Source organism: Camarhynchus parvulus, chromosome 5 (assembly GCF_901933205.1).
Source record: "Camarhynchus parvulus chromosome 5, STF_HiC, whole genome shotgun sequence".
NCBI lineage: Eukaryota > Metazoa > Chordata > Aves > Passeriformes > Thraupidae > Camarhynchus > Camarhynchus parvulus.
Window position 1 is genome coordinate 47,273,977 of NC_044575.1, and position 22,536 is coordinate 47,296,512.

At 43.9% G+C, this 22,536-nt stretch overlaps 1 protein-coding gene across 4 annotated transcripts in view; it reads right to left on the reverse strand.

Moving 5' to 3' along the window:
- The window catches only part of SYNE3 (spectrin repeat containing nuclear envelope family member 3), a 65,682-nt gene extending 49,619 nt beyond the window's left edge, over nucleotides 1-16,063 (reverse strand). Inside the window, exon 1 of one of the 4 annotated variants that reach the window (XM_030948895.1) lies at nucleotides 15,621-16,063. In XM_030948895.1, the coding sequence (XP_030804755.1) occupies nucleotides 15,621-15,723 (103 nt within the window). In that variant the 5' untranslated portion in view covers nucleotides 15,724-16,063. Of the gene's footprint in view, nucleotides 1-4,782; nucleotides 5,849-15,265; nucleotides 15,366-15,620 lie in introns of those variants that run through there. The other 3 variants (XM_030948897.1, XM_030948898.1, XM_030948896.1) reach the window with 3 other exon arrangements.
- Nucleotides 16,064-22,536: the final 6,473 nt, after the last annotated feature.

Below are 22,536 nucleotides of genomic sequence, written 5' to 3' on the forward strand. Positions count from 1 at the left end.
GGAGACACAGAGTATCTGCATTAGATAGCCGTCTGGTTTAGATTTTGCTTTTCTATCCCCACATTATTGAGGTATAAACAGTCTTTAGAGCATTTATTCAGTCAGCCCTCCTGGAAAGTAAGACTATCCTATCCCTTTTACAGATAACAACTTGGGTTCAAAGACACTTTGTTTCTTGCCTCTGAGCAATAAGGAAATACTTGAAAGGACAAGAACAAAGTCGAAGATTCTGTTAATAAATGCTGCAGAGGGTGATTTTCAGCCTCTTCTAATCTGTACCACTTCAAGTGTGTGCTGAGAAGCAGATATCTTTTTAGTGACTTAATGACAAGAGCCTTCATTTTCCTACTTACCATTCACAGACACTTTAGTCTGGGAAATCACAGGTTTAACACCTCTGTTCTACAACTTCAGGAAAGATTCTTCAATCCCAGGGAATCTGATGGGGAGATTACCCAGGAGATATCTGTGAGTTTACCAGCAATCTGCATCTTGAGCAGCTGGGGACAAGTTCTGGAGTAGATTTGGTTTCAACTTTTGTCAGCTCCCTAAGTTTTACCATCAGTCAGCTGACAAAAAAGCCCTGCAAGCCAACAGAATTAGTCTCACAGTCTCTGGAGACTAGAGTTTATGTATTCAATTATCTCCCACTTGTCCTCCACAGGACTGTATGATCCCTCAGTACTGGGCGCCAGTCACAGCACTGATATACTGATAATAAACCCCTGGGGTATCTGCTCCTTGCCATAGAACAATCCAGAGCGAATAATATTCCTGATAAATCATTCCTCTTTTGCTGATCATATTGTGTACAGACAACCTCATTTTCTCAGAAGTGTGGTTATATCCCTATTGGCCAAATATACTTTGCAAATTAGTTTTGCTCTGCAGACTATTCCCAAGTAACTCTTCCCGGCAATCCTTCATACCCCAGCTGTGCTGCTTAGCTTTGGTTTGGCATCACAACTCGAATGAGAAATTGCCCATCTTCCCTGGCTAGCTGGGAACAGCTCTCCCTGTTTGAGTGCAGTTTGTCACACGGCAGCTCCCAAGGGCCAGTGCCACAATCAGGACTCCAGAGTGTTAAGCCACATAGGACCAGTGAGCTGTCACAGCACCCTGGCTGAGCAGAAGTGCCCTACAGTTAAAAGGATAATACCTCTGTCCCACAGACATTACAGAGGACAAGTTGGAAGGGGTTTGGCAATGAAAGCAAGGCATCAGTGTGTACTTAGGGACACAGAGTGATGGAGGGAAGAAAGGGCTGTCAGAGCCTTCAGCATTGCCACTGCTCTGTGCAAGCTGCAGTGCTTCCACCCCCCATGCCCTCCACCCACCCCCTGGAAGCAGAGATACTCAGAAAGAGACTCTCAAGCTCAGCTGGAGCATGTGGCCTCAGCATGGGCTGGATCTCCCACCAGGAAAGGGGATTCACTGCACTGACCCACAGGCTGTGGTGGGACACCCTGGGTAGGAGCCCTGTGATTCCACAGCCAGTCAGTGTGAGGGCTCTTCCAGGCAAGGAGCCATACCAGAGGTGGGATAATTCACCTTCTTCAGGAATCCTGTGTTCTGAAGCGGCCCACAGCTGTAATATGAATGCTTAGGGCAACAGGATGTCAATCTGTCTGCAAGTCTATATTCTTTCCTATTCTGCAGCACTGTTTCCACATTTGGATCTGGGGGGGTTTTACACATGCAATTTTTTCCCCTTACAAGATCAGAGTTAAAATATTTTTTGACTATCATTTGACTATTTCACCTCTGAGTGTCTAACTTGGAGCAATAAGCACATGGCTTTTAAATTCATAAATCTTTAGAGTCAAGCATATACCAGAAGTATTTCTTAGAAATTTGCAAGTATTTTGCAAGAATGCTCTAAGAGCACAGGTCTTTTGTCCCATTTAAAACAGCTGAAGGCCTAACTCTCCAAAACAAGATTTCTCAGATATATCTTTCAAAACATTATCAGTTCAGTTATGCTAATGATATATTTATACAGTGAAAGTGAGACTTATGGAATTGGAAAAAAAGTAGCAAGTAGGACAATACTAATTTTAGATACTAAAGCTGTTGATTAAGAATTATTTTCTTGGGATCAAAGCATATGGTTATGGAAAACTTAGCAGATTTTAATTTGCATGGAACAGAAAGATCCGTTTATATAAAGAAAGAGAAAAATGACCCCTGAAAGAGATGAACACTTGAAATGCTGTCAACAACATACAGGAGGCTATACCGAAACAGTAAATAGCTATACCTAAACAGTCAGCACTCTGTACATAATTAAAAGTAATATTTGCATTAATCTGATAATATCAGGCTTTATATTGCAAAACAGCACTGGTTTGTGTTCAGAGAAACCCCCAGGCAAGCAAGGCCTGCCTGTGTCCCAAACAAAACACACTATTGGAACCGTCAGCAGCCTCATCCCAGAAACAAAGCGGACCACTGCAAAACGTTGGTTATGAATTAATTTTGAGTGGTTGAGAACATTTTTGGAATTGAATTAAACAGGCTGCGTTCTCGTGACTCATTTTAGCCTGAGCGGTTGCAGTTTCCACGTCTCTGTCCCCCTCGCACGGTGGGAGCTGGCCCGGCGCTGTGGCTCAGGAGCGCGGCCACATCTGGGCTCGGCCGCGCTGGGCCTGCAGCCGGCTGGGGCCGCGCGGCGGGCAGGAGAACGCCGTGTTAACAATCCTTTATGCCTGATTGGGACTGAAATCCTGGGGTCTGAAAACCCAGAGGGGGTCTGAACCTCCTCCTGCTGAGATTCATCGACCCTCAAGCAGAGTAAGCCGGCAGCAGGAGCCAGCAGTGAGCCGCGTTTGTCGGCCGCCGTTCCCCAGCCAGGACCGGAGAGTTAAAGCTGTGATCGCAGACAGCGACAGCGCTGAGCAGAGAGCAAAGCCAATGCTGCTGCTTCTCACCCGTGTCATTCATAGCAACTGCCTTTTAGAAATGGAGTACTACGAGAGACCAAAGCTCTTTATTTCCCCACAAACGCCTGAAGAGATCAGGCAGCTGTGCTCCATTCGGACCCCAAGGGGGCCTCAGGGCGTGCTGCTCCTCAGAAAGTTTGAAAATTCCACCCTAAATATTACGGGACATATCCCTGGTGTGACAACGTTCACAGGGGTCCGAGGATGAGGGAAGAGATGAGGATCTGACTCTATGTTTCAGACGGCTTGATTTATTATTTTATTATATATATTATATTAAAACTATACTAAAAGAATAGAAGAAAGGATTTCATCAGAAGGCTAGCTAAGAATAGAAAAAGAAAGAATGAATAACAAAGGCTTCTGTCTCGGACAGAAAATCCGAGCCAGCTGACTGTGATTGGCTATTAATTAGAAACAACTAACATGGGCCAATGAAAGATCCACCTGTTGCATTCCACAGCAGCAGATAACCATTGTTTACATTTTGTTCCTGAGGCCTCTCAGCTTCTCAGGAGGAAAAATCCTAAGGAAAGGATTTTTCATAAAAGATGTCTGTGACACCATGGGGCTGCCAGAGAGCTGAGACAGAGATACATTTAGAGCAACAGGGATCCCTATCAGCCGAGGGTTGGTATACACATAGGCAGACATAGCACTACCTCTTCTCAAATACTTGAAAGAAGGAAGAGGTATAAAACTATAGATTTGTTTAACCCGAGCAATAACAGAATTCTTCTACAAGGAGTAATAGACATCATGGCACAAACTCAACTTTGGTCTAAAAGAAATAAAAATATCTCCCCACTAGTCTCCAAAGCTACCTTCTAAAGATAACACAAACACCTGCTGTATTCTAAAGGCATTTCATATCACTGAAATTTTTCTCCATTATTTCCCTTTCAATTTACAGATCAGGGCTCAGCAGGCACCTTGCAACAGGTTGATTCATAAAACAGGATAAGCTAGTTATCTTCTTCCTGAAGGAAAATATGTCCAGCTCTGATGAGGACAATTGCTGAAGCACCATAGAGCAGAGCCTCCAATGATCTTGTTTGAATTCAATGAGCACAACACAAGCAACAGTGTTTGTGCAAACCATGCTCCCTAGCTAAAAAATAGATCTGAATTTCTTTAGTCCCCTTTTTTACATATTGCATACCCCCAGACCACGTTTCAACGGTTATATATGTGACCTTAAACTGAGACTTCAGGGAAGGGATCTCAGCAGTCCCAGTTCAGCAAGCATTTTGGGGCTGTAAAAGCTGATATCATGTCTTTAGTGCCAGCCACACTCCCAGCTCCCAACAGACTCTCTCTATTAACTTCACCAACTGTCCCTTATCTCCAACTCTTCTGCTGCACACCACTGTAGGGATATTTTGGCTTCCTTTCTCCTGCCTTACATCAAGGAGCTCCCCATCCTGGCCTGCTGCTCACAAAACAATTTATCAGGCCTTATTTCACTGCACTGGGCCCTCATCCTTGGGCCCCCACCCTTTCCCCCAGCACTGCAGCAGCAGGAGGGAGGCGTGGGCTGGAGAAAAGCGCGCGAATGGGCTGATCTTGGCAGCACCCTTCACAGCTGGCTGCTGCCAGAACCCTCTGTCATGGCTCTCCTGCAGCAAGCCACTGACTCCTAGTTCCCCTTTCACTAGAATTCAAATCTGTGAAATTTCAAGACACTTGATATCTTTTAACACTTCCATGTATCTGGGAAATTTAATGCAAAGCAGAAAATGAGTGCAAAAGTTATTAGGAGCCAGAAGATACAGACACACTGACTGTCACAACCATCTCACTGCATTATGAAATAAAAGTAACCTTGTAAAAACCTTACCAAAATCCTGGGAAATCTGGTAAAAAGGGTGGGTGAAAGTCTGTGGTGATTCCATCAAAGTTTCCTGATGGCTTCCCAGCATGGCAGCCCCAATCCAGCCTGGCCTCCACTGGGTGTTAGAGCAGCAATTCGGCACAGTTGGCAGCACGAGCAAGTCTGGCACGAAGAGAAACCAGTGGCTTCCTCCTTACTAATGCAGGGGAAGCACAGGACTTCCTCTCTGCCTCCTCCCGTGCCGCAGGAGTGAAAGAGGAGATGGCAACCCAAAGATATATCAGTGCAGAAAAAAAAATAAAAAGAGAAAGAAAAGAAACCCAGAGCAGGGCATGCTGCCACTGTTTAAAACGTAGGTGAGATTTAAATAGCAATAATCCCCAGAAACTATCTAGTTCAGGTCATCAACTAACAAGCTGGTTAATTCCTGTAAGGATTAATGCTTGAAATTATTATGCCTGACAGATGTTTGCTGAATGGCAACTGAATACACAGGATGGAGGCCAGCAAGAAGTGCAGACAGGTATGTCAGAGCTGAGATTTTACAAATCATTGACTCATGCTCTAATATAATAATAATTTTCCTTATCTTCCATTTCTTTTTTACTCTCAAGGTCTCTAGCAGGAAATTCCCTTCACAGACTGACACACTAATCTAGATTCTGCTCTCAGTCACAATCACACAAGACAAAAAGGAGGTTAGCTGATATTTTCAGGAAATACCTCTGCTGCACAATTTGGCTGAATGGAATATACTTTGCAGGCATTACCTGTCCCTCACAATGGAGCACATGATGAATTTTCCTTCCCTAATTCCCCAAAACTATGGAAAATATAAAGCACCATTCTCCCTTGATTAATTAAGATCCTGCTTTTAGGCATTCAATAAAACCCACTGGTTTGGTCTATCTAGCCCACTACCATTTGCATCATCCTAATGGTGTAGATCTAAGACTTTCCAGGACCAAAACAGGTGCCACTTACTCAAGTTGGTGTAAATCCAAAGCAGGTCCATAAGGCCACAATCTCTCAACCTTTTTAGTTGCTATATGCCATACTTTATATTACACTGAGCAGCATTTCTAGAATTACAACTAATACGGAGGAGAGGTGGAGAAATCAGTGAAAGCAAAACATGGGGAGGGGGAAAGTTGGTTTGAATTCTACCTCCAAATTAGAATCTACAGATAAAAACAGGGATAAAACTGTGAACCATTTTAGAACAGGCAGCACAAGGGAAGAGCATGGGGAAAAATTGAAGAGAAGAACAAAGATGGATGAAGACTTAGGTGGAAGAACAACAGTGGAATAGAAAATGTTTATCAAGCTAACCTGTGAAGTTGCTAATACAGAGAATTAACTGAAGACCAGTAGCCTCAGAGAGGCTGTGACCCCCATGGGCAGCGGTGACCTCAGCTCAGCCAACCAAACAGAATTTCAGTAAAAAAAAAAACCAAGGGACAGAAGAGGAGGAACATCTTAAGAGTTAGCAGTGCTGATTGTACCTCTAGAGAGGGAACTGATATATCAGATATCAGAAAATATATCTCATATTTTCAACTGCCTTGTTAGCCTTTTGCTAACATGAATAATCCTTAGAACTATATGAATATCTCAAAACACATCAAGATAAGAACATCTCAAAACACATGCAGACTAAACTTTATGATGCCTAGGGGACGTCAACTGGAGATTGGTCCACTTATCTGAAAGTCAAATTATGGTTGTTTTAGAATTGTGTTGTTTGAATGGGGGGTTTTAAATGCCTATAAAGGAACCCCTTTATCACTTTTCCCTTGCTCTCTCTCTCTCTTGTGGTATATCCACAGTCACTGCAAATTTGCCATAGTCCTGACAAAAAAATATTACATTAATATTTTTTAAAAAGCACTGAAACTAGTAGTACTGAAGAAGCAGAGCAAACGTGGCTAACATCAGCTATGCACAGCAGCTTCTAAAACAAGGTAAGAATCAGTCTCTTTGGGTGACTAATCTAGAAGGCAAAGGAGCTCCCCTGGTGAGTACAGCCACAAGCTAGAGGCAGCAATGAGAGGATCAAACTAACAGTGAAAAATGCAGCGTTCCCACAAAACTTTCTGCAAGTTAGTATCACAACATATTTAAAATATATAAATACCACATTACCACTTGAGCATAATTCCCTTTAGAGTGAACTTGATTTTATATTTTTCCATATTTTTTAAGGAAACCAGGTTCAGCAAAATATTCCAAATGTCCTCACAACATCTGACCTCCCATTCTCTTTTTCCCATATAAAGAAGTCCATTTTCAGTTTCAACAAGGGATGAAACTTTTTCCCACTCTTCTGGCCAGCTACCATCTCTGTTGTGGTAGCAGAAAGCATTTGAATGGCCCCTTCCTTGGGCTGACATGTCTAAGCTCAAAGAGGGATTCAGTTACATCTGTAACTGTGGTAACATCTGCTGTAGCTGTAACTCTTGTAACACATCAATTGGATGATCTCAGATTACCTGGCAGCCCGTGGGCACTGAGAAGGAAACATTTCTGCTAACCCAGTGCAGCCCACGGAGTTAAATGACTACACTGCCCCACTGATTAATCTACTGTAAGTGATACTCAGGGCAGGGTGGCCTCATTGCCCACTAACAGTCTGCATCTTCAAGCAGGCAGGGATGTATTTGTCCTCTCACTGCTCAGGAGACAGACTTCATCACCCCAGCAGGGTTGCAAGGGTTATAAATTACAGTGTTGTCTGAGCTCTGACAAAGAGCTATGAAACCCCTTAGAAGGAAACAGAGCAACAGTATAAAAATCCTTCTTCAACCATAGCAGCTGTGTTATATATTCTTACTACTCTGCAGAACATATCTCTAACTATGTTTTAGTTGTGAATTAGAACATGGGTATAAAGGGACTGTCAGTGCAAGTGCTTCTCACCAAAGAATCTGGTTTGGAATTGCTGTGAAAGGACTTTTCAGAAAAGAAACACATCAAGCAATCAGGTTGTACTGCAGGGATAGCACAGACAGGTGTCAAGCTCTTGATCTCTCTTTCTGGTTTTACACAGTTTCACTCTGTGTAAAGAATGAATTGTTATGAAGAACCTAATCATTATGCACAGCCTAATGATTCAGGTGTCCCACCTGGCAAGCTAAGCATCTTAAAGGTTTGGCTTAGGTCATCATTATTCTCTGTTCCATTCAGCAAGGAAAACAAACAGACAAAAAGTATTTTGATTTACCAGTTAGCATTAAAAGAAGCAAACAAAAAAATTCAACCCACACACCAAACCAAACTCTGAAAAATGTCAGATCTGGTCTGAGCCAGACTAAAAGAACCAAGAAGTAGGTTAGCTGCTGATACAGTTGCTTAACTGAGAAAAACATTTATTTGCAAATCCCCAAACTAAGGTGTAACCTGCTAGTAGCAATAACAGCACTTCACAAATGCCAGTGATAGCTGACACAGGAAGGGCACTATAGAAAACAATAACCTGCAGAGCACTGAAGCACATCCAGGCAGATTCCTCAGCACTGACTAACTACAATAACAAACTAACAATTCAACAATAAAAGGACTTAAAAAAAAAAAAGGTGGGGGCTGTGACATTTTAAGTATTGGGATTAAATGTGCCGACATAATTACTTATAAAAGTGGTTTTAATAAACACCTTCAGCTCTTTCATCAGACAGCAAATACTGCTTCACTCTGCAGACCAGAATGACAGCACCAGCTCTCCTCCATCATGAGGTATTCACAGAATCATGGAATGGCTGAGCTTGGAAGGGACCACTGGAGCTCTTCTAATCCACTCCCCTGCTCAGTCAGGGTCACCTAGTAAAGAATGTTACTCAGGATTGTGTCCCGATGGCTTTTGAGTCTCTATATTATCACAATATGCAATATCTGGACTAGCAAAGACCTGAAGAGAGAAATAAACCAACACTGAAGGGGAAAATACCATTAGGGTTGCTGGTAGCTCCATCCCAAACAGGAATTTCTGTTGTAGAAAAAACCAAACAAAACCAAACCAATCCACCAAACAACACCCCCAGAACAAACAAACAAACAACAACCTAAACAAACAAAAACCTCAAACAAAAAATAACCCAAAGATGCTTGAAATATTTTCCTTTTTGTTAGGCTGCAGACGTGTTCTGTAGATTGGCATTTCACACCAGCAGCTCAACTAATGGAGTCGGAAGGTTTATAATCTGAGAAGACAAAGGAAAATCCCAGACTCCAGTAAAGCCAAGGGCAATACTGTCACAGAGCCAAGATTTCTACCCTGACTCCTGTGGACTTAAAAGACAAGGCAACAAGTAAATTTTTCCTTGAGTGCTCTGTTAATCTGGAGATCTAAATTAATGCGTGTCTGCGGCCGTTCACTGAGCCAGTGTTATTAGCCAGGGTTAAAGTCTTGTACTTCACACAAAGCCTGTGCTTAACCTGCTGCACTATAGACCAATTCTGCTGACTTACATAAGAAACATCACCCACATTTGCCAGCTGCTGTCATCTGCCATCCGTGTAACCACTACCAAAGACTCAAGTGCTCATGCAAGGACTCTTGGATTAAGAAATATCAGTCGTCTAAGCTAAAGGAAATGCACAGCCTGGGGAAGAACTGACAGCTGCAGAACTGACAGAAATTATTTCTTTTTAGTCACAGAGACTTTAAGGTAGGAGGATATTTTCTCACATGACCCAGTCTTTGCATGTGACTGATTTGAAAATGCAGTGGGTACATCAGTACTTGTACACTTTCCACCTTCAGCTTCCCTGAACTCCTTCAGGCTACACTCACAACAGGGCACAGAGCCTGGATAAAGACCAGCTGTTACATCTCTCAAACTACTCCTCAGTCAGCCACAACACATGTTCTTGTGATACAATTGCCTCATTATAATGGCAGGAAAATAACAGAAGCATCTAATGCTTTAAATCAAAAACACTTCTATGTGAGATTGAGTTAAAACACAGCCAAAAGTAATCTCTACATTTTTTTCATTGTTTAGTTTATTATTGTTGTTCTGTCAGTCCAGATGAGTGAGTAGGCGAGTCAGTGTGTGAGATAATCTTTTGGGGTGAAAACTCTAGTGTTGGTTTTTAAATAAAACAGTACCCAGATGCACTGTGGGTGGTTTGCTCTGTCACACCTGTGACACCCTCCACCTGGCACCTACAACACAGCTGCCACACACATCAAGAGTACCCTGTGGGATAAGATGTTAGCGCCCCATTTCACAGATGAAGACAATGGAGCTCTCAGCAGCATCTATCTTTCGATGCAGCCTTTGACAGACCCAGGAACACACAAAGCATCCAACATCACTGGTTCCATTTTAAACCTCTGACTGTACATGCTCCTTGAAGATCACAGAGCAAACTTGGGGCAGGCAAAGCCGCATTTAGGGAGGTTTAGACTGGAGGTTAGGAAGCACCTCCTGCCTAACAGGGTGGTCAAACACTGCAATAGGCCTCCTAGGGAGGTGGTCAATGCCCCAAGCCTGTCATTGTTTGAGGCATTCAGTGCCCTTAATAATGTGATTCAATTTTTACTCAGCCTCAAAGTGGTCAGGCAGTTGCACCAGGTGATTGTTGTTGATCCCTTTTATTCTTATTATAATCATAATCAACCACCAGGCGAGCAGCAGGCAGCCTTATGTAAAGTGTGTCTAGGATTCCCTGGTGACAGGCACTAAATCTACTACATATAACAGTAAGTTCCCCAGCACAAGCTGTTCCACGTGAGGCTCTCACTCAGCTTGCACTCCCAAGTATTACTGTCATGTTTCTCAAAAGGCTTTCTGCATAGCACAATGGTAACAGCAGGTATTTCACCTTTCAGTGCCACTAAATAAACACTAATAAAGAACAGAACAAACAAGCCACAGCTTGATACCTGAATTCCAATCAAATTACAATCTCCCAGTTCTCCCAGTTTCCTGCTATCTCTTAATTTCTTTTAGTATGCTTTTTTATGCACCTGTTCAGTGATATCCCAAGGCTGAGACTGCCCTGTAATCCTCAGTGTGTCAGAAATTCCCTTGAAACTGCTTGATATGAAGGACTTCATATCAAGTCCATGTATTTTGTTTAAATTTAACATAGAAAAGAAGCTTGTAACAGCAGAGACATTAAAAGTCAGTTCTGTCTAAGGAAAGGAAAGTAAACCAACGCATTTTCCTTGAAATACAATAAGCTGTGTGCACAGACAGAGACATCAAAGATTGCTTATTAACCTGATATGGGGTGTCAGTGAGAACCACCATCCCTGTTAGACCTACCATTCTTTCCTCAGCGTTGAGGAGGGGCCACTTCAGATACCTGAAGTTAAATACCCCAGGGCTCTACTCTCTGCATAGTTTTTCTGTAATTCAGGCAGAACCATCCTGTGATACAATTTATTAGCTATACAGGAACATATGATAAGCAACAGCTCAGGCTACTTTATGTCCACAAAGCAGTGAATCCACAGCAATGTCTAACAGATATTGTTGCAGAATCATCAGTCCTTGTGGAAGGCAACGACTGACTTGGAGCTCCAGCTCTGCAGAAGGGTGTGTAAAGAGTAATCCTTATGTAAGGATCTTCACTTTCAGTTTAAAAGACTCCATTTCCTTAACACTTCAACTGTTATACCCTCAACAAACACTGGGAAACAAACAAGAAGAGTAAACTTTCAAACTAAAGAACAAGACTGTGTTTAAGTTGATGCTGACAACACTGCAGCCAGTCACGGAAATATTATAAGAAAAGTCTGCATATGCCAATATCAGCCTCAGGCAATAAAACTGGATTTCAGACCAAAATGCAAGCAAAATTTAAGGTTGTGACATTTGGGCCCTATAACTAATCATTATCAGGCTGTTTTGAACTTTGAACACTGCATTTGATAGAAACTGATGACACAAAGACACTTTTCAGTTTTTCTCGTGTCATTTCAGACTACTTTAACCAATATTAACTGAACACACTAAATTCCTATCATCCAGCTGTTTGCAGAGCAGACTTGCACGATCAAATGGGACCCTGTTTTGCATGTTTTAATTTCATGGAATTACATCCTGAAGAAGCTGAGGCATTACTGACCATCAGTAAGCACTACCCTAGAAGATATTTTCCTTCAAGAAAAAGAGTATTTCCTTCAAGGGTAAGAGTACTCCACTTACTGCACTCCAAAGACACTAAGAAGTGTCTTTTAGCCAGACTCAAAGAGGTATTAAAGGACCTGGTATTTATTCCTGTTGATCTCAGGTGCCTGACACCTTTGTCTTCATATAGAAAATGTGCCAAGCAAAAAACTCCCTTGCCAGTTACACCCTCTATTAACATTCCTGGAGCTCAAGAATTTTTCCTGCTACAATATGTTCTTTTCATTTCACATGCCTGAATTACCAGGATCTACACTTGGCCCACAATCCTTACATGGACACACAAAATCCAGTTGTAAGGGGGCCCTTTCTAAGGACACTATTGCACCTGTCCATGGCAGAACAAGTTTGAGAGGACAGGCCAAAGCTGTGCCACAAAACCCCATCTGCAGCTGACAAGGATGAACAGTTAAAAACCCCAAATCAAAACAGAAACCAATATCTTGTCATTGCTACCAATGATCTGGGATTTGTCCTGCCAGAACACATTATTTGGAGTCAGGATGAATGGTCACTGCTTTTGCTTGGTTTCACGGGAATTATGCTTATATGTCGGCAGTCTTGAAACTGTTGGCCAATTTTGTCAAAATAAAATACATCTAAAGACACTAGAAAGTGTGGTCATAGTGAGATCATAGCCCTTCTGTGCTTGTGCAAATGTGTGCCTGGCAGAACAAAGACAGGAGTTGTGCCCTGGAGATGCAGGGATGTAAAAACAAAGCACTCTGTGACCAGGCCAACTCAGGAAATCAGACCTACAGAGCTGTGTTCCTTGATTGACTGAAAGTATACACTGAATTGTACCAAGATTTTCTGTTCCCATGTTCAAAATGCAATGTATCATATCAGTGTTACTTGTATTCTTTGAAGTTTTAAGGGAGATGCCAGTTCAGGGGCATTTACCCAGAAGATCTTTCTCCCCTTCTCTTTACAGCTTCATTTGCACCAAACACATTATTCCCAAATGGAGGCTGTCAAATATGAATGTATCACTCAGTCACTGATCTAAAAACTTGGGAAAACTAGCAAGTGTCTGATTTTAGACTTGCTTTTCCCTGTTGGCCTGTTTCTACAAAATTTGCAGGAGCTTAATTACCTTGGAGCTGTTCTCCTTATGTCATACTTGGCTGAAACTGAGAAATGGCAAAAAATATTACATAAGGGACACACACCAAGATTCATATGTATACATATATTAAGTGCTGGCAAAAAACCTTGTTTCCAACAGATGCCAGTTATCTTTCTGAAGCTGCAGTGCAGGTGTGGAGCATCCCCTCAGGCAGTGGAATTGCTCTCCAAAGTCATGTGCATGCAGGTACAGCCACATTCTGAAGCCAAGCATCCTCAAGTGCATACAACAGTTTTATGGATGATTTGTAAGCCACAGATAAGCAGAGGAGCACAAAAAATGGCTTTTTCCCAAAGAAAAGCTGATGAGGTTAGTCTCATGAGGTTAGTGCACAAAGGCCACACACAGGACATGAGCCAGGAACTGACTTGGAGGTAGGGTACAAGTCCTGGCCAAGGTGAGAGGGAAAGGAGGAGCAGTGAAATATGGCTGAAGGGAACAAATGGAACTATCAGAAGAAATACAACAAGAGAGGCAAGCACACAATACCACACCCTGAACAGCAGCTAATTCTGTCTTCCTTGGGAATTTGAGGGGACTCCGGATCTGATGAGTCACAAACAACATGGAAACAGCACTGGGTGTAGGGGAAAGCTGCTTTTATAGAGGGACCATTGGGATTGTCGGATTCCATTTCCTGACAACTAGTTTACAGGGAACAATGTTGCTGTGACTCACCAAAAGATGTTTGTTTCTTGTGGAACAAAGAGTCGCCACAAGACCAACTGCAATAAGTTACATTTCCTTGAGATCCAACTGGCTCACACATTTGGCAGCCACAGAGACTGTGCCAAGCTGATGTGCATTTCAACAGCTGCAGATTTGAGACATTTCCAGGAAAAGAAGAAAAACACTTGAAGGCAACCAATCAGCTTTTAAAGTTTTGTGGCATTTTTAAAATTCTTTCCCCAGAAAACAAACACTGCGTACAAAGATTTTCAGATGACATACACCACGCCAAGGGCTAAAAAGTAACAACCAAAACTAGCAGCAAGGAAGTGGCAAGAGTAGCATGGCGATTTTAGTTTTCATTAATGATTCAAGACAGCCAGGCTTAGATTTGAGGCAAAGGGGAAGACAGGCATCCTTGCTCTGATAAACTCACAAAATAAAGCAGCGTCTTGCAACCATAATTTTCACAATTAGTCATCATATACATGCATAATTCCTGCAGATTTCAGTCTGTTAACCTATTTGAGTAGAATAAAATTTTCCTGGACAAAGATCTAAACTCACACAAGGCCAAGCCAACAAGGATGTGCAAATAAAACAGATGGCAGAGAACAGTGTATGAGAAACTAAAGCCTTAGTATACCTTGGGGTGTGGGGGAACTTTACATACAGAAGTCACACAGAATGTTAGTTGTTCTTATAATAGAAAAACTGGGAAACTTTCTGTTTAGGAAGAAAATGTGAGACAAGGTCAGACGCCCTTAAGGGGAATCAGAGCCAAGCTGGGATGTATCCGATAGGTTTGAAGGGGAGAGAAGTGGGAAGTGTTCCTCTGAGAAGAGGAACAAGGACCTTGCAAACCACAGTAGAGTCCTGGCAGTGAGGACCTACAGATGAAGAAATGTGACAGTAACGCTGAGCAACTGGCTTTGGCAAGAGCCTGACATCTATCTGCAGAAAAGTTGTAGAATGCAGCTAAGTGCTGAACCAGGCTGGCAGATGTGATTTTCTGAAAGAAGCTAAATAAAAGGCTTTGCCCGTTTAGCGTCCATTACTTAGAGAGATATGCTGCAGTTACCGCAGCTACGATATTTGGTGTATCAGGAGCAGACAGGGAGCTCTCGTAGCACCCACGGAGCTGTCCTGGCAAGGACAAGCCCTGCCGGCGCTCCCGCTCTGCAGCCCCGGCGGTGCCCGCTCTCCCCGCTACACGGGCGGGCGGCCGGCCCGGCGACGAGCGGGGACCGGGCTGTCCCGGCCGCGTTTGGCCCCGGCGCGCCGAGCAACAGGAGGCGGGTCTGGAGCCGGGCGGGCTGACAGCGAGCCCCGCCGAGCCCGCCTGCCCCGTGCCGTGCCGCACCGCGCTCCCGCCCGCGGCACGGCACGGCACGGGACGGGACCGCACGGCACGGGACGGGACCGCACGGCACGGGACAGGACAGGACGGCACGGGACGGTGCAGTCCCAGGCGCCGCCGCCTCATCTCCCCCCGCAGCCCCCAGCACCGGCAACAGGCCCCGAGCAGCGCAGCGGGGCCCGTCCCACTCACCGCCGCGGCACCGCCGCCGCCGCCGCTTCCCCGCGGGCAGCCCCGGGCCGCGCTGCCGCTCCCCGTCGCGCTGCGGCCGCTCGGACGTTTGCTCAGCCTGGCGGGGCCGCCCGGCACCGGCCCCGCCGCTGCGGGGGCTGCGCGGAGGGCCCGCCCTCGCCGCCGCGGCCCGGCCCGGCGGGCGGTGTTATGTAAGCCGGGCCGGCCCGCCCTGAGAGCGCCGCCGGCCGCGGAGCCCCCGCCGAGGGCAGCGGGGCCGGGCTGTCCTTGCGCGGCGGCAGCGGCGGGTGAGCACCGCACTCTGCTATTTTTAGCAGAGTAAATGCAGCAGAAGAGGAGAAGCTGAATCTCTCACAGTGCCGCGTTCCGGGGGACTCGGAGCTCCGGGAGTCACCCAACACCCGGCGACGGGCGACAAGCCCGGGGCGATCCCTGCACGTGCCGGTAGCTCCGGCCATCCGTGCCAACAAGTGAGCAAGTCTCTTCGTTTCTTCTGAATGGCCAGCAAGCAAGGCAGGCAGGCAGCCTGCGTCTCAGCAACTACACGTGCATGAAACACCAGCTCATCACTGGCAGTACCAACTGCCAACATGCATTTATTTGGATGCATGAAGTGGTATTTTGGGGAAAAAAAATCACCGGAAATTTAGGAAACAAAACCTGTTTCCACCGTAGTACTGATTCAGGCACAAAGTCTACTGCATGTACTCAATTATGCAAAAAAATCAGAAGCAAAAGGAGCAGCAGTGGAGATGCAATGCCAGCCACAGCGTCGGTTCTGTAGCCCAGCGAGAGAAGCCAGAGTCATTAACATTTTGTGCTCCATCCGCAGCATCAGAAAGTTGTAATCATATGAGCCTGTGTGCTGAGCCACTGGGAGGGAAGGAGGAAAGAATGAGCAGCTTCTTCATATTTCAACAATAATATAATGTAAACAAACTGAATGAGCCTGTGAAAAGCTTGTATTTCATAAAGCACTAAACCGGCCTCTTTGGCAGGGGTTATATTGCTGCCCTCTGCTGCTGGGAAGTCGGGCGGTTCATCTGCCCACCGAGCAGAAAAACGGGCTATTTGCGATAAAAATCTCTGATTACACATAACAGTTCTGTGGCCAAGGGCCTCGAGATATATAGTTCAAAAGTGAAGGGTGAGCTCCCCAGTCCTGCGAGAGGCAGGGGACGACAGCTCTCTAAGGCCGGGTGGGATGGCTGCTTCACCAGCAGCATTCTCTGGGCTTTCAGGGGCTCCCTTCTGCCTACAGCCAGTGAGGTGATCTGCCATCCATGTGCCAACACACTCTTAACTGGAATAGCTCCGTACTTATATTGCTCCCAAAGCATCAGGAATCCCTATACCCCACCAGCAGTGGAAAAGGTCACAGGAAATTTTGTCAGAATTTCATGGTAAGGATTGCACTTCTACAGCTGGTTCTGACCTTGAAGCTTTGACTGCCCATGGTGTATACTGTAGTGGTACAATTTGGGGTGACTGACCTTTTAGATTGTCATTGAGAGGGCAACTGAGTGCTGTAATGTCCTTGAGTTACTGGGCAAGCCCTTAAACTGACTTGGAAAATAATTCATTTGCTGGTTTGTGTAGCCATGATATTTTCTGAAAAATCCCAGGATTTTTTCTCCTGAGAAGCTGAGGCCTCAGAAACAAAATGTAACCAATAATTATCTGCTGCTGTGGAATGCAACAGCTGGATCTTTGATTGGTCTCATGTGGTTGTTTCTAATTAATGGCTAATCACAGCCCAGCTGTCTCAGACTGTCTGGTCAGTCACGGGATTTTGTTATCATTCCATATTCCATTCTTTTCCTTTCAAGCCTTCTGATGAAATCCTTTCTTCTATTCTTTCAGTGTAGTTTTAGTATAATATATATATCATAAAATAATAAATCAGCCTTCTGAAATATGGAGTCAAGATTCTCATCTCTTCCCTCATCCTGGGACCCCTGTGAACACCACCATAAGTTTGCCTTTGACAGACTATTTACTTGGAGGAAGTTCATAAAGAAAATGTATAAAATTGAATCTATGCCTATGCAACTGCCCTTGCCCATGGTAATTCAGAGCTGACTTTCTCTCAATGACCTTTGGAATAGTGTGAGGAAATGGACACAATCCAGAAGGGTTACACTCCAAAGGAATGTGTCTAGAATGGTAGATGACAGAGAATATAAAATCTTACTTGTGAATTTGCCTTAAGAAAGCGGGTTCAGTTATCATGGTGAGTAGACGAACGCTGTTAATGACAGAGATTAATTCCTTAGGAAACCACCCCTTAGAAGTTATTTTGCATACCTAGATCTTTTAAACCCCTTGTATTCAGAAAGCTTGCTGGTGGGGGACAATACATCACTCTATCTAAAATTTGCTTGAATTAAGCTCCTTTTCTGCAATTCCCCTTGTGGAGGCTTTCATGGCTCTGATTCTACTCCCTCAAACAGCTTGTACATGCTGAGTTAGAAAAATCCCTACACACAAGCAAACAGCAGGCATTAAGTAAAGGAGCATTCAGTGCATTACTCAAACAATAAAAAGCTGCCCACAAACCACACCTAAATGACAAAGGAGAGGTCAGAATGACTGCAAGCAGTATGGAATAGTAGGGGGGCTTTGACAAGGAACAAACAGCAGCACTAGCTCTCTTTCTTTGGAAGAAAGGAATATATTTTTAGAAGCAGTTAGCCTGGCCTATAAACCAAACCACAAGTATTTAGTCAGTGAATATATAGCATTTTCAGGCATTTCCTGCGATGAGCAGAATGCCCAAGAGACTGGGTGGAAAACACCAAATGCTACAAAAGTGTTGGCATGGTTTACTGCACAGGACGACCTGCACGATGTCTGCAGGGTATCAGAGAACCACTTAAAATGCTGCAGGGTAGCTGCTCTCTCTTATTAGTCTAACACACCCATTGATTCATGCTCATGACTGATGACAAGCTACTATTACAAGATATTAGGATGTTTTCCTTTATGTTTGCTTGGGTAGAGCAATATACTCAAATAATGAGTCACATGGCAGTCAGGGTGGGAGGGACAGCATTTGTTGGCAGAGTAACATTTCTGTGCAGCATACCATGACATGTCTTTAGCCCGAGAGGTTTCAGTATTGGAGCTTCTCAGCATTTTGTGTGTGTTGTGTTATGGCTACAAGACTTTTCACATTGCTTGACAGAAAGCTTTTGTGGGTGGTGGGGGGAGTCGCTACACAAGAACTTCTCCTCAGTTAGTGAGGAATCAGAACTCTAAATGCTGATGACAAAGCAACAGATCCTCAGGAGCACCAGGCCAAGGACCACACTGGCAAACCAGGTGAACTTCCTGTCTTTTATTCACCCAGAGACCACATGGACTTAAACCCAGCATTTCATATTCTCCCTGCTGCATATGCTGGACTCTACCTTTTGTCTAATTTGGCTCCACACCTGAGCACAGACTGACTACCTCCACAGGAAAGTGCAACTTTGTGCTATTGGATCAGTCCTGACACCCTGTCGCTTTCAGAGTTCAGCCAATTTTTTTGTTGCATTAAATTTGGCAGAAAAATAACATCCTTTTCATCCCAACTGACCTCAGATATCAAGAGGGGCCGGGGAAAGCTGGGCTTATTCTGAGTGAGAGCAAATTCAACACTAAGGAACAGAAATGCAGGCCAAATGGGACACTGTAAGTCCAATTACACTCAATAAGAACTACCACATTTTCAAGTTCACAAATGGTGTGATACACTCAAAGTCTGGTCACACCCAATGAACTCTCAGTGCTGGCCTAGAAGTCCAGTCCTGATCAATTACCCTGACAGCCAGGTGCAACACACTGCAGTTTACTGATCAACACACAGGCAGGGTCATAATGGAAGAGAAGGCTCCAGGGAGAACCTGGAGCACCTTCCAGTACCTAAAGTACCTAAAAAAGAAAGTGTGAAGGAAGCAGCAGCAAAATGGAAGGCTGGAGGTTTAGGAAGATGCAGTGCTAACTTCTTTAACTAACAGCAATGCCCCCATTGGCACTCAGCAAATGAGCCAGGGGAAGCCAAGACTCCATGAAAATCAGGATTTGAAACCAAATCTCCTGTGTGCAATTCGACTGGATTGGGTTTTCTTCCTTATTACTCTCCACAATTATAGAAGTTGCCAACAACTAGTTTAAGAAATAGTCTCTAAAGTCCCCTGAATAGAGAGCAAAGACAACTTTTGATATATGACATTCCATAATTAGTTATTCCTTGCTTCCCTTCCCACCACAAATACAATTTTGTTATACTGATGTCTCTGAGACTCACAGTAATCTGAAGCTACACTTTCACCAATATTAGTCTCCCTTTTCCTTGACATGATAGGTTTGTAGAACAATTTGTTTAGATCTAGTCTTTTAAGGGATTGGAAACACATACTGCACCAAACAACTGCTGTATGCCAGTGTTTAAAACACTGTCAATCTAGGACAGTCTTAGTTTTACTTTCCTCCTTCCATGGCACACAGACCTTAAATCATTCACCACAGTAGTCAAGCATGAAACTAAAACAGAGCACAGATCTACTTACTCTGATTGTCTCAAACTAAAGTACAGTGACAAAAAGCAGCTGTGAGGGTACACTTTTGTCTCCTCCTGTCTCCCAGGACTAGCAAGGATGGAAAAGTAGTATGTGAACAAAGAGCAAAAGGGCTGCTGATAAGAAAGGGAGTCCAAGGATGATTCAGAGTGATCCGAGCATCACTGTGACAAGGAAAGTGATTGTTCTGAAACTCAGAGCTTTTTCCCAGGCTGAAAATGCTTTTGTTTGTCTGTTTAAAATGAAGTCAAACTGATTATAAAGCAGGCCTTTATACAAGCCCCAGAACTGCTACAACTAAATGACACACAACTTTCAGGGCCAAGTTCTTTACCCTGCAAGTTGCTAGCTATGTGGAGGCTGGGGAGCAATCCCAGCTGCCATGGATATTAGCAAGGGAAGAAGGCTACTATGAACTTCAGAGGAAACATTAAAGTACTGCAGGATGGAAATTTCAATCACTGAATTGCAAGAAATTTACTTAAAGGGAAGCATGAGAAACCATGCAATTATTTTAAAGGAAATTTAGGAAAGATGCATATGCTTGCATTTGTGGAGAAGCTGCCTGTTCTGTGAAAGAACCACTTGCCCTCTAAAGCACATAGTTAATAACTGTCCCCCAAAAAAACCTGTTTGTGTGATGCAGTTATAAAACCACTGCACACACACAGTGAGAGTAATGAAAATCACTGTATCTCTATGCAGCATTTGGAAGTACTCTTTGAAAAGTCAGACTTTCAAAATATACACACATTCATACTTCAGAAACAGAGAATAAAAACATTTTAGAACATCAAAAACCCCCAAACTTCCCTCATCTGTACATTGTTATTTCTGCTCTTACAAGTGTTTCTTTTTAATTAACTGCATCAATCTAAAAATTCAAGTTTCTAGGCTCCCCTTTAAGAGTCTGCCTCCCACAAGAGATACTTTTACTCTCTGCTTCATCTTTGAGTCCACACATTACAAATACAAGCATGCCTAACACACCCACTCCTCCTCTCCCATTTTAAGTTTCTGCATTTCTATGTTTCTGTTTTTCTTCACGTCACATAAACACTCTACAGACCAAGTACAAAAATATAGTCCTACTGTACTCATGGACACTTTTAACATACACATGACATCAGTATCTGTGGTCAGCAGGCAGGGATTTAAAGCACAGCAAGTTCAAAGCAGCTGCTGATTTCACAAACACACATTCCTAAAAAAAATGAAAGAATAAAGGGTGTGCAGAGAAAGAAAATCTTTATTGAAACATTGTAGTACCAAGCTTAAAAACTCTTAAGATATACAAAAAACCTTATAATTAAGATTCTTCATACCAATTCCTTCTACTTTACAAATACAGCGATGTGTGCAAAACTCCTGAATTTTTATGTGGGGAAATTGTCCATACAGATGAAAACTCACATGTGATGACATGCTTGGTACTATATGTCTTCTGCCACAGAGGAGATGGCCAGTGTTGATGCATTTCTCAAAATTAAATAGAAAAATACTGTAATTTTTAAAAAATTATATATACAAGAGGTAAGGTAATTCAGAAGTGCTGAACAAGGGATGCAACCGCTGAGGCACCAAGCAATCAGCCCTGCCCCTGTGGTCAGTGTGTAACTCCAGGCTCACCCAGACCGAAGCTGCCAGGGCCCCCTCGTGGTCACGACACGCACGATAATCCCAGATGCTCTTGTGCCTCACTGTACCTGCACGTTTTTAAAATAAACTGAGCCAATGAAAGCGCTCCTGTCACCACTGCTGTGACACAGCATGCTGGCAAACCTTAACTGGGGCACAAGAATCCTTCTTACAGGCAGTGAGTGCCCTGGGGTTTTCCCAGCCTTACTAAAAGCCAAGACACTTCCAGCACTTCAAATAAATGACAGCTGTACAAACTACCATACCAGAGACCAAGACCCCGTTTCCCTGACACTGGACAAAAGTGAGCACACAGGAAGCAGAGAACAGGACATGCACATAGTTGCAGTCCCACTCCCCAGCTGTACGAACAGTTTTTGGTAATTGAGGTAGGGCTAGCCCAGCCTCATCCCCAATGGGTACAGCTGTGAAAAGCAGGTGAAGAGCATTGACAGCAATGAGCCATGGAGTGCTCAGGTGCCCTCATCAATCACAAAGGGAACAGAGGGCACACAGGTGCAATGCATCAACATGAGAGGTATAAAACGTTGGGCTAAAGAACAAGATAAGCAGACACTTGCAGCCTTCTGAAGTGATACAGTGTTACTCTGCATGGGTACATGCTTGAAGACTTCTAAAGTGGTGTGGTGTTACTCTGTATGGGCTGAAGCTCGATGAAATTGCATGATGATACTCTGTATATCGTGGCCATCTCCACTGCGGCATATGCTGCAACACCTAGCCTTCTGTGACTCAGGACTTGATACCATAATGGCGTCTTTATATTTGGCAGATCAATTTTTTTCTTGAGCTTGCCCAATCTTTTTCTAAGGCCCATCAAAGATTTTAGCACTCCCGATTCCTGGATGAAAAGAGGCCAGAGGTGTTCTCATCAGAGGCAGTATTTCTTAGTTCTGCATGGAAATAGACACATAGAAAATTATGCTTCCTCTGTAATACTGAAAGACTCATGAACCACTACCATCTGCAAATCAGAAACAAGGATCTAACAGATTTTCATATGCCAGAACAGTTGCAAGCAGCTTGCTTACCCCAAAGAACAAATCT